Here is a 12,132-nt window from a genome sequence, read left to right as displayed (position 1 = left end):
GATTTACAACAGCATACCTTACCCAGCATTTCCATGGAGGAATTAGATTCTGTATTGGCTAGATTCTTGGAGTATGCTAGGAGAGAGAGAGAGAGATGCAGGAAGGAATCTATTAGAAGATTCCCTATTTGATGACTGGGTATCTTTCTATTGGGTCATATGTTGGTGGCACCATTTTTTATGTAAACCCTAATTAGGGCAACTCTAGGGTTTTGTTGGCATGATCTTGGCCCTTAATTTAGTTTTAATCTTGGCCATCCATTTTGTATGAGACTATATATATCTCATTGTCTCTCATTTGTAAGGGAGAGTTTTTGTAGAATTGTTGGTATATGTTGCAGCTATTTGAATATAAACCATTGTTCGACTTGATGGTGATTTTGTCTTTCAAATGTTGTTTTGCATTCAAGGTTCTCAATTCCTCCAAGTTAGATTAGAATTTTAGATTTAGAATTTACTTTTATGTTTGTTAGATTGAATGAAAGATTTGTTGAGTATATTTGTGTGGAATCTTTAATCCATACCACTAGCCTCTTGCTGATTGTAAGTGCATCGTGCGTGGTCAACTAGAAATTTTATGCAAGCTTAACCTCAATTGTTATGCGTCCATTGATATGCATCAACTTGGGTGGTGTCAATGTTTGATGGTGATAATTTGAAAATCTATAAGTATACCTTAGATGATTGCACTAAGCTCGTGTCAAAATCTGTTCAACTTGATGGTGAGACCTTGCCTAGTTTGATTCCACTAAATTTGTTCATCATTTCCTACATTCCTAGGCTTAGAATAGATTTCTTGAACCCTATTCCCTTTTGCCTTTTTTAGTAAGTCTTGTTAGTCTTGAGTCGAGAACTACATTGCCATATCTTAAGTTATCAGCACACCCATTCCATATCCATGATCAATGAAGTTAATTCGAACATTTGTGGAAGTCCCCAAGTGAAAACAGCAATTCACATCGACCATTGAGTTACCCACTCGTCAAGACCTAACTTGTAGAAACCTTGGAATCATTTTAGTTGATCTTACCCTTAACATCTGAAGTGATTTTGTTCAAGAGAGGGTAAAGTGCTTTGATATTTTATTCTGAATGTTATGTACCTAAAACACACATCAAGAGGCCTACAAAACCACTCAGAAATTAACAGCAGCAAGAAACACTCTTGTTATGAATGTCAACAACTCAAAGAACCTACAAGATTCTCTGCTATAGCAATTTGCTGCACTTTTCCTTGGACAGATAGCTTTATAACACCTCCAAACTCTCTCTAATCACCACCAAATACCTCCAAACTCTTGTAACCTCTTCACCCACACTAGATGCCACAAATAGTAGATTTTCAGACCTCCAAATATTTTAAAACCCAAACTGAACTTTCAACCCCTCAGAGTTATGAGCAGAAATATGAAGAACAATATCTCTGAAAAAAGCACACCAGCACTAAGCAAAATCACCAAAACTCTACCAATCACGAACAACATTTCAAAAAGACACACCACACACCAAAACCACAATACCCACATCAAAATATTATAAATACCTTCATTTCCAAACCCCACAATGATGAAAAATCAGAACTCTGTGAATGCAAATGTGATCCCTGAAATAGAATCACTCCTTCCGGATAGGGTGGATCTCTCACCACCAAAACCAGCAAGGAAAGATGAGGGTTTTCGTCCTCAGCTAGCGGAAAATAAAACCCTGGAAACAATCTAGCAACATCTTGTTATGTTGTCAAAAGATAGATGTCCAAATGAGAGCCCAAGAGGTGATTATATAGGAGAGGGAAGAAAATTAGGGCAACCAAATTTGAACTTACTTTTCCCTCCAAGAAACCCAACACCCATTCATGAGACTTTTTTAAATTATTTATAATTTCATATGCCTCCCTTCCTAGGCATCCAGTTTTGGAGGCTAAGATTTAGCCTTTGAAAAAGATAAATTTCTTACTTCATGGCATCCCATTAAAACATAAAAGACCCCCTTTTTAAAACAACATTGTGCAACTAGGACAAGGGGTACGAGTTGCTTGAGTCATAAAGTGACAATAGAAGAAACTTGGGTAGTTAAAATCCAATTATATTTCTCTGAACATAATAAAACTTCACCCAACATTCAAATATGAAATATTAGTCCAAGGGGTTGAGCTTAGTTGGTTAAAGCATTGAGTTCTCAATGTGGAGACCCAAGTTCAACTCCCATGAGGGACACCTTTGTGTAGAATTCTAAGTTGTGACTCTTGGTCTTCCATTGGTTGTTTAAAGTGGATTTCTAAGTTGTGACCCTTGGTCTTCCAATTGTTGTTTCTAGTTTGGTGCTCGAAAGGAGCGAATGAGCAAAAAATGAGCTTTGTGATTCTATGATACTTAATACAAAAAAATATGAAATATTACACTATTGGAAAAACAGAGGTTGGCCCAACTGCTAAAAATAGAAACTTACTAAAAATAGCAACTGCTAAAAATAGTTGGCATGTCCAAACACCAAACTGGCCCAAACTAAGATACACTAAGACTCACTATAAATAGTAAGTGCTAAGAAAGGTCACCGCTATAAATAGTAAGACTCAGACAATTTGTCTGAAATCACTCCAAAAAGTGTCGTTCATCTCCATTAATCTATCTAAATACATTGGCAACATCAAAATACCCCTCTCATCTCATTGACACCAACCCCAAAAGCCAACACCAAATGCACTACAAGAGAACCAAAAAATGGGGACATTACAGAATACCGAACAAGTTTCCTTAACTACATACTAAATACCTAGTTTGTGGCCGATTCGAGAGTGATTGGTGCATTTGATATTCCAAATGGCATGACCATGAAGTTCACAATGACAACTTAAGGTTGTCTTGTGCACATCCTCCTCACACGCGTGTCCAATGGTAGCTAGACCTTAAGTCAATTTTTGAAAAGTAGATGACTCCATGCAACTCATTGATAAGCTCATTGATCCTAGGAATAAGATACCTATTCTTGATTTTCTTCTTGTTTAAGGCACAATAATCTATGCACATTCTCTGAGTAGCATCCTTCTTTACAAGTACTATTAACGAGGCAAAGGGACTAGAACTAGATCTAATATGACGCACCTCCAAAAGTTCTTTCATAGCCTACTCTATTTTCTCTTTACATATCCATGGATAGTGGGTGGAGGTGATCATGATGGTCTTATAGCCCAACTCTAACTCTATGATGAGTTGGAGTCATCATTCAGATGGAAGACATGTAAGTATATCACTAAATGCAACACTATGCTTGTCCGATATATTCTAAATCTCAACATGATAAGTGTGGTGCCCATATGAATGTAGGGCGGGCATGCATTTTCTTACGAACCAAATTGCTCTCCATAAAGCTTGTCCCTTACAAAAGATCTTCTCCATGATCTTGGCTGTAACTGCTTATGGCAAGTCATTGAGTATGCCCTTAAGTACCATGTCTCTTCCCTATGACTTGAGCTTCAACTCCATGGACTAATAACTCTAGGAAAACTCCCAAAGGGAATGCAGCCACCATATACCCAAACTCATGTGTGCTTACCCAATCCAACAACATAAAAGTCATCACATACAATATATCACCAAGGAATAAATTGAGCTATTAATCACCTTGATACTTGGGAGAGTGAAACCATCAGCAATCGTCACATTGAACCCCAATAAGTCCTCTTCCTTCAATCTTCTCTTAGTCACAAGACCATTCATCAATAAAATTGTGGGCAGCCCCACTATCAGCAAGCACAATAGTTCTTTTGTACCAATAACTCACCATGAACCCTAAATGAGTGATATCGTGGTGCTCCTAAGAGAGATACAAGTGTACCTTTGCTAGGCAGTATTATCCTCCACAAACTACTCAAGATCATGCTCGGTCATCTAATCCTTTACAACATGCTACTATTATAATTCATCAAAGTCATAACTAGCCTCATGATACTACCTCAATGTAATGGAGGTGGCCTTGTCGGGGCATCTATGACCAGCTATCAATGCTCCTTGCAAAAGAACGACTTTTCTTCAAAGTTCATTTCTATCTTTCTCATCAAATACTTTTAGCCACAATGGCCATATTGAGTGGAGGTTGAGCTCTTTGTGGGTATGAATTAAACCCATTAACTTGCTGTCCTCCTTTTTGAAAAGTCTCTTTCTACTGCCCAATAGTAGGTTCTCTAGGCTGAAACGAAAAATCTACTTCTAAGCATAGGAGGCTCAAGTTGCAATGCCCTCTTAATAGCATCTTGTAATGTTGAGGCTGCAAAGGCCTTCACCAAACCTTTGAAAAGCTCAAATAGACACTTGAAAAAGAGAAAACAATCACATACCATGAGCGCAACACATTGAAATTCAACAACATATGATTCCATTTAAGTTTGTTGTATGATTCTAGCAAGCTCCTTCATCTTTCTGCTCAAAGCAGTTCAAAAACCTCACAAAACCAAATATTTGTACGATATTGTGCCCCTTAATCAAACCATGGCGCCACCAATCATATGCAGCACCCTCCAAATACAATGTAACAAACTGTATGGCATCCTCTTCAAAATAAAGCTATGTGTAAAGTATGTTTGTAACTACAACCACCATGTCCGAGTGGATATTTTGTCACTACCATCAAAACTAGGAGCCTTTAGTTTTTTCACTTTATGTTGCAAAGCTCTCCTATCATCATTTTGATTGCTACCATGGGCTCTACCACTCTAATAGTTTATCCCAAATATCAAAGAAATTGACAAGTCACCCTAGTTCTATTGTCCTCTCATTCCCCCTAGTACTCCAACTACTTTGAAGTAATTATCTCAAAATCTAATATTTCATTTCTTTGTATGAACATGGACTTAACACGTCTTGGAATGGTATCCATTCAACTAACCATTGTTCAGCTATGGGAAGTTAAGTTTCCCCCTATCCAAAACATATTATTAAGATCTAGATTTCACAAGGGAATGGTAGTGGGCATGTTGCCTATAACATGTGCCATTAACCCCATCATTCTTTCTCGACTCCTTTAAATACCTATCATGGTATTCTAAAATAGATTTTCCCTTTCCTCATCCATCATAGTTCTCTTGTTTTTGTCAATGATTCATAGGCTAGCAAGAAATCGCCTCTAATACCACCATGATACCCTCTATCTATTTTTTTACGTTGTTTTTTCTATATCAAAATGATGCCAAGAAAAAGAAAAATGAATTGCATAAACAAAGCAAAACCCTCACAATAACACTAGAGTTGTATCTTCTTAATCAAATCTACTAGATTATATCAACAAAGGATAATTTCATCAACATGCAAGCTTTTTGTGATGGCATGCAACCATATGCAAATACCTTGATAGAAGACCTTTCATTGAATCTGATATGTTATGTTGTGATGTTGCTCCACTCCATAAATAACTTTGCCCACAGAAAAGAAAATGCTTTCAGCAAAAATGTAATCACTAGATGAGATTGCCCACAAGAAATCAAAAGGATTTCATCCTTTTATCCCTAGATCCAAGGGTTTTCATCCCTGAATCAACAGACGAGTACTACTTGATGTAGCTACCCTCTCTAGGTCTGAAAAATGTGAAATAAACATAGAATAATCCCATCAATGTTGCTTTGCTTCTATGTATTCATTGGCATACTCCAAACCCTAAGCAACAATGTAATGTAAAATAACAAAGTTCTTTTATTTGATATGATACCAATATCACTAAACAATCAAGCGCCATATAGCATGGCACTAGTGTGTAATGACATCAAATTGCGCAAGTAGCCAATAAACCTTGGCCTCTCATCTATAAATCGGCTAGAACTTGAGAACTACCCACCAAAAAGACATAAGACAAAGCAATATGAACAATTGACTCATACCCAGATCCAATGAGAAACTACAAGACATGGTCTTTTCAATATAGCCCTCCAAAAGCCCCTGAGAAATAGGGATAAAGTTTCCCAAGACAATTATAATGAACATGTACACTTAAAAACATCCAAGGGCATGAGCAATGTAAACAATAAAGAGGCCCCCGTAGGAAAAATCCCCCATGAGGAAACTGATGATGAGGGTTCCACTTCCAACTAACATAAAATATAGGAAATCAAAAGTAGCCGTATACTCCTTTGTCCCACCCTGGGCACGCATATCCCCATATCCAAAACAAATACATATCCGATACGTCTTGGATACATGTTGGATACTGTACTCACGTGCTCAAAAAACCTTGATTTTCCAACCATGTTGGATACCATGTGATTTGATTTTTTTAAAATTTGACGTATATCTTCATAAATTTAATTTAAAAACTTCATTCATGCAATTTTAAAAAAAAAAATTGGTATAAACAAAACCTACACCAAATGAGAAAGACAAATGAAATGTTTTTCTATTTCAGTAACCCATTTATTTGGGTTATCTTTTAATGCAACTCTACTATCTTTGCATATTGTAAATTGTTAAATCAATTTATAATTACTTATGTAGCAATTATGTGTCTAACTCTATATTTCTTTTGAAAAAATGAAAATCTCCTCTAATAACTTAGAAAATTGGGTTAAATATATGTGTATATGTTTTTTATGAATGTTGTATCTAGCCGTATCCATATTTGTATCCATATCCATCTCCATGCAACTTTGTAGCAAATCCACCTAAAACTTAGGCACAAGTCCAAACACTCGTAAAAATAATAGCCACAAATGAACAAAAGCAATATTCACCAATAAATACTTCTCTAGCAATCACCACTCACCGCTAAAATGTATAGAAATAGGCTCATAGGTCCCACATGCATTGACTCAATGAAAACAGGGTAATAAAAATACATTACATTAAAAATATTGAAATTTATATATAATTGTATTAAATTAAAAAATATTAAGTTTAAATGCACTATATTAAATCTAAAAATATTAAATTTAATATAATATGTTCAATTTAAAATATTAAACACATATTTCTTATCAAACATATAGTACAAGACAGTGTACCTACATTCCAAGCTCTTTAGACTGAATCTATGCCTTAAATGTTTGGAAATTTGAGACACTTCAATGTATGCATTTGATATTTATCACTGTCGTCCTTTTTATTATTTTTCACTCTATTGCCTAGTAGTGAATTCTAACACCTAATCATACATCTCTGCACAAAAAATGGAATTCTCACTATTTGAAAAACAACTAAATGTCCAGGACAATCGTCCAGCCACTCTAACTGAGCAACAAAAGAAAAGAAAAAAATATTGTAGAAAAAGGGACAAAAATAAAGAAAAGAAAACATGTTTTTCTAGTATGCAAAATTCATCTTAAGTTCTTCTTGGACAAACCCATAGGCATCTGATTGCACGCTAGCTGAATCCCCAGCATACCAACCCCAAAACAAAGCATGCCCCCCTGATGAACCAGCTACTAAGCCGATGCCTCATTCATTGGCAACAATGACAAAGTCCAGACTTAACAAATATGGAGAGATTTCATGTAAATTTCAACAAGTGGACAAGGATTTACCTATTAATCCAATTAGTCTAGCTACAAATTCAATAATTTCAATCTATATAACATTCAATGAATTGAAAACATCAGACAAAGAAAATACTTAGTTATTCACTAATGATCCAAAAGCTTGTTTATGTCCAACAATTAGGTGTTTGTTCACTGAGGAGCCCACAACCAACACTAGAAACTAATCAAGAATAGACAAGAGATCAGCAAACATGACCTTTACTCCAAAAAAAAAGATATTGTTTATGGAGAATTTGTCCCTATAGAATGATTTTCTAGTGTAAAATCCTTCACAAAGACAGAGATAGAGGTTCAAATAATTTCCTAACCTAGACACACAACAATAGAGAACATAGAAAACACCAAGAGGCATAAAAATGGTGAAGGATTTACAAGCTACCTCCCATAGAAAATGGAACAGATCTGAATCAAACGATAAATAACACTTGTCCTTTGTTGGAATAATCTGAGCACAATCACTCTTTATAAATGAAAACATTCCTTTGCTAACATGGCATCTCAGCTAGAGACTAAAGTCCAAAAGGTTCAAGTTTTGATAAAACAAAGGCCCATCAATTTTGAACTCCAGGCGGAATAGATGACCAAGATTACTCACAAAGAAGACCCAATCCAAGGAGTATAGGAAAAAACCATCTGTAACTGACTCCATCGAGGACACAAGGGATATATATATTTGTCTAATCAAGAGAAGGTATTTTTTCATCTTTTATGTTCTAACTTCTAATCCCCTTAGATCATATATTTCCACCATGTAGCAATTTTTGGAGTAATGTGGATATTTGTGAAGCAAGAAAGTTTTAGCAGCAGCATTTTGGCCCTTATTCACCCTTTGAAGTTGCATTGCTGGTGCAAATAGATATTATGATTATAATCAAGCATGGCCTCAACTTTTCTATCGGGCAGCTTTCTGGTAGTTTCAATGTATGTTTAAAGGAAATTCAACAAATCAAGTCTATTTTAGATGGCTATGATATTCTCCATGGTATGTAATCAGGCCTGTTGTAGCATGAGTCTTTAAGTAGGATTAGTGAGTTATATCTATTGTTTTGTAATATCTTCTGTGAACTAGCAGCATTGTTGTGTGCTTTTGTTGAGACGGAGCTATCCAAACCTGAGGTGTATGAGGACATATGAGCTCAAATATTCGAAATATACGTGATATTTTTTCTCATTTTGCTTCTAATTCTTTACATTGGAGTTTTACAGTTGTGGAACCACTCAATCCTCGGAAGCATGCAGTTTCACACTTATCAAGGGCTCAAGGTTCCAACTTTGTTTTAAATTGTCAAAATAAAATTGTTTGTGCCAAACCCAGCATACGTTCAGCTGTATCCAATAACTTTGTGATATACCCTATCACTAACCTATCACTGCTTATATAAGCTTCAAAAGCTCCTAATGTATATATGGATGCACCAACAATCAAAATACACAGGCAGCCAATAGAAAAAAATGATGAAAGGGAAGAAAAGTGAGCATTCAATGATAATGCAATTTGGATATTCATAAGAAAATCTAAGTTCACGAACACCACTAACCTCAAAACAATCCACAACTGCATTCTTTCAGCTTGCAATCACAAAAATATTATTCACCATTTGCCTTGTGTATCTTCACACACCCTTAAAGGCTTAATCTGTGGTTTATATAGCACTTTCTTCACATTGTATATCTGACAGCATCTATAGAAGGACGGATATATTTGTTTAATTATTTTTGAGGTCATTTCTTTAATTTTTCATATCATTTTCCTAAGTCAATCCCCTAACTCAAAATAACTAGTACAACAGATACAGTCCAAACCAAATTTTCCTGACTCAATTTGCCTTTTTTACCATCAAAAGTCATCACCAAGAATAAAAATAAAGTACACAAACCCGATCCAAATCTGCATCAAGAGCTTCCTTTGTTAATAAATCACGGCGATATCCCGGCCCATGTCCACGCACATGACTACCTGCCATGGTAAATGTTTCTCAAAAAATGTTCTCATTCAAGTGATTAACAAGGTTTTAAGGAAAATCATTTACATATTAATTATGACAGTGTTTCTAAGATCTTCTTGCCTGCTAAAAGCTATAACCAACAAATCAAAACATTTACTTGTTGGATTACACATTCTTGAGCTGAGAGCCAAAGTATACATATCCCATAAAGACAATCTACTTACATGCCAATTCACAAACAGCAAGACCGCAGTAAAGGCATATGTGTTACTGCAGTAAATGAAGACGAAATATTGGATCCCACTTGTCCAAAACAAATTGACAGTTACTGAAGTTCAAGCACATCTAGAAGGTTTTTTGCGAAGTATTTCAATTTCCTTTATTTTCAACACAAACATCCCAACATATAATGATATAAGGATTTATAAGCTTCCCTAAAATAAGCTGTTGGTTTAACATCAATGCATGTCATCATAGAGGTCTTCTGTTGCTATTGTGATTGACCCACATGCAATGAGTTATGTTAGTCAATACTTATTACATTAACAATGTCAGTAAATCAAGCACATTAGCCACTTACAAGACAATAGGTTAACGATTTACTACAAGGTAGTGAGTTACATGAATGTCATAGTAATTGCCCTTTTAATAAAAATATATTGCATCATTATTGTTATGTACATTTGTAATTCTTGAGATTGTGATTGGTTTTAACTGGTTTAGTATACACTTGCTCATGAAGCACAAAGTACAATTTTAGGATGGATTTTCAAGACAGACATTGACACAATCAACATCATGCAGAGATACAAGACAAACCAGGCTTTTCCACACTATTAAACCTTCTTTTTACTTCAGGAACATACTAAGGATAAAATGAAACTTTACTTTTGACTTTATAACTTTGTCTTTTACACCTTTATCCATTATTATTATCAAGCTATCTACTTTGGAAAATATCTTGAAAATCAAATTATAGATGTCAAATCTTTTGAATAAACATGCTATTAGGAAGTTGGCTTTACTACAAAAAACTCAACAACTCCTCTATATGCAAATGTATAAATTAAATGTTAAATATCTTCAAGATAAAATAACTTGATCCTTTGGATTAAAGAGGGGCGTCTTGGTCATGGAGCCAATCACTCAATTTTTAGTTTTTTGGAGGATGTCCAACTTTAGACCAGAGATCTATTGCAACTCTGAAAGAGAAAGAGCTCCCTACATTCACACTAGCATTTAATCAGCTTCTGAACCAGTTTCTGCCATTCTTCCTGTAAAAATGAGATCAATCAGGATCATAGACATGTTGTTGCTAAGCTTCCTCTGTTTGGCCCGTGAATTCAACATAATGCAATAGCTGGACAAGTTCCCAAAGTATAGCCAGTTCAACAGTAGGCAAACCATTAAATTTCTGTTGGTTGACACATGACAGCTTGACAACAGTGTGATTGGGAGTGCTGAATGTAAAGCCGCTTGTGAGCATCAAGAGCACACTGAGCCTCCACATAATGCTCAACTACTTCAACCCAGCACCCTAACCTCTGACACAAACATCATGGCGCTCCTTGTCAAGAAGCAGCTGCAAGATCTTCAGTAGGTGATTGTCCATGCTAGGAGCACTGAAAACCTACAAGGACACACCCATCAAGGGGCTCTGACCAATCTTTGACCCCACTGATGCTTTCTTTGGCAGTCCTCGACACCAAGCGATGTTGTATAGAGATTGTAAACAAGCATCTACTTGTAGAATGAATATGCTCACAATTCTGATTGTTCCTTCTCTATTAAAATTGGTGAAGATTCGTTTCATCCAAACTAAAAATACTTGGTAAAATTATTGATGATTAGTGGTATACCAAAAACAAATTGTTACATTCGATGGCACTTTAAGTACTCCAAAGGAGAGGTGTATCATCACTTATGGATGTCATGTGAAATTGACATGGATATGTCCTGTATCCAAACAACTTTCATAGGGAACTGACAAGCACCCTGGATGGTTGCCTAGGTGTCACAGTAGATGCAAGCATGCCCATAGAATTACTGATTGCTCAATCACACAATCAAAATATAACAATGATGGTGAGCCCTGGAGTACAACAAATTTCCAATCAATGTGTATCAGTGTTTGTCCCAAATGTATGCTTGGTTCATATCTGTTAAGAGTTACAAGAAAGTTGGTTGCAACATTCACATGACACAAGAAAGGCAAACAGAAGCCAGAAGCTAGTTATTAATATGTTATACAAAAAAAAAATGAATGGAGGAAAAAGTAAGCAAACACCTAAAGCAAAAGAAAACAGTAAAGAGAGGGAAAAGAGAACCAAGGTAATAAATAAATCACAACACACTCAGACTGCAACTACGAGCGAATGATCTGATGAAACAAATTCCTAAAGCAAAAGAAACAGTTAATAGTAACTAGCTTGAACATCTACTACAAGGCAGGAAGACAAAGACCTTTATTCCAAATGGGAAACCTTAAAAGCTATTAGCCCTGAACAAGGCAGGTGTGACCCACAATTGCAAGACTAAGGCGGATCAATGAGTTTTAAACTTTTAAATAATGAAAAAGGGCACAAAAAGCATAATTGATGATTACCTAGTCCAGTTCCATGGGTAACCCATTTTCCCAATAACAAAATGATTTCAACAGTGAAATCAATATTCA

The 12,132-nt window shown here is 35.7% G+C and overlaps 1 protein-coding gene across 1 annotated transcript in view; it reads right to left on the bottom strand.

The window, feature by feature from the left end:
• Positions 1–12,132, bottom strand: part of LOC131044178 (uncharacterized) — a 117,443-nt gene that overhangs the window by 68,657 nt on the left and 36,654 nt on the right. Inside the window, exon 2 of the mRNA XM_057977454.2 lies at positions 9,390–9,469. Within this exon, the coding sequence (XP_057833437.1) occupies positions 9,390–9,469 (80 nt within the window). The remainder of the gene's footprint in view (positions 1–9,389; positions 9,470–12,132) is intronic.

This window comes from Cryptomeria japonica, chromosome 6, assembly GCF_030272615.1.
Source record: "Cryptomeria japonica chromosome 6, Sugi_1.0, whole genome shotgun sequence".
Classification (NCBI taxonomy): Eukaryota; Viridiplantae; Streptophyta; class Pinopsida; order Cupressales; family Cupressaceae; genus Cryptomeria; species Cryptomeria japonica.
This window is presented reverse-complemented; position numbering and strand designations above follow the sequence as displayed.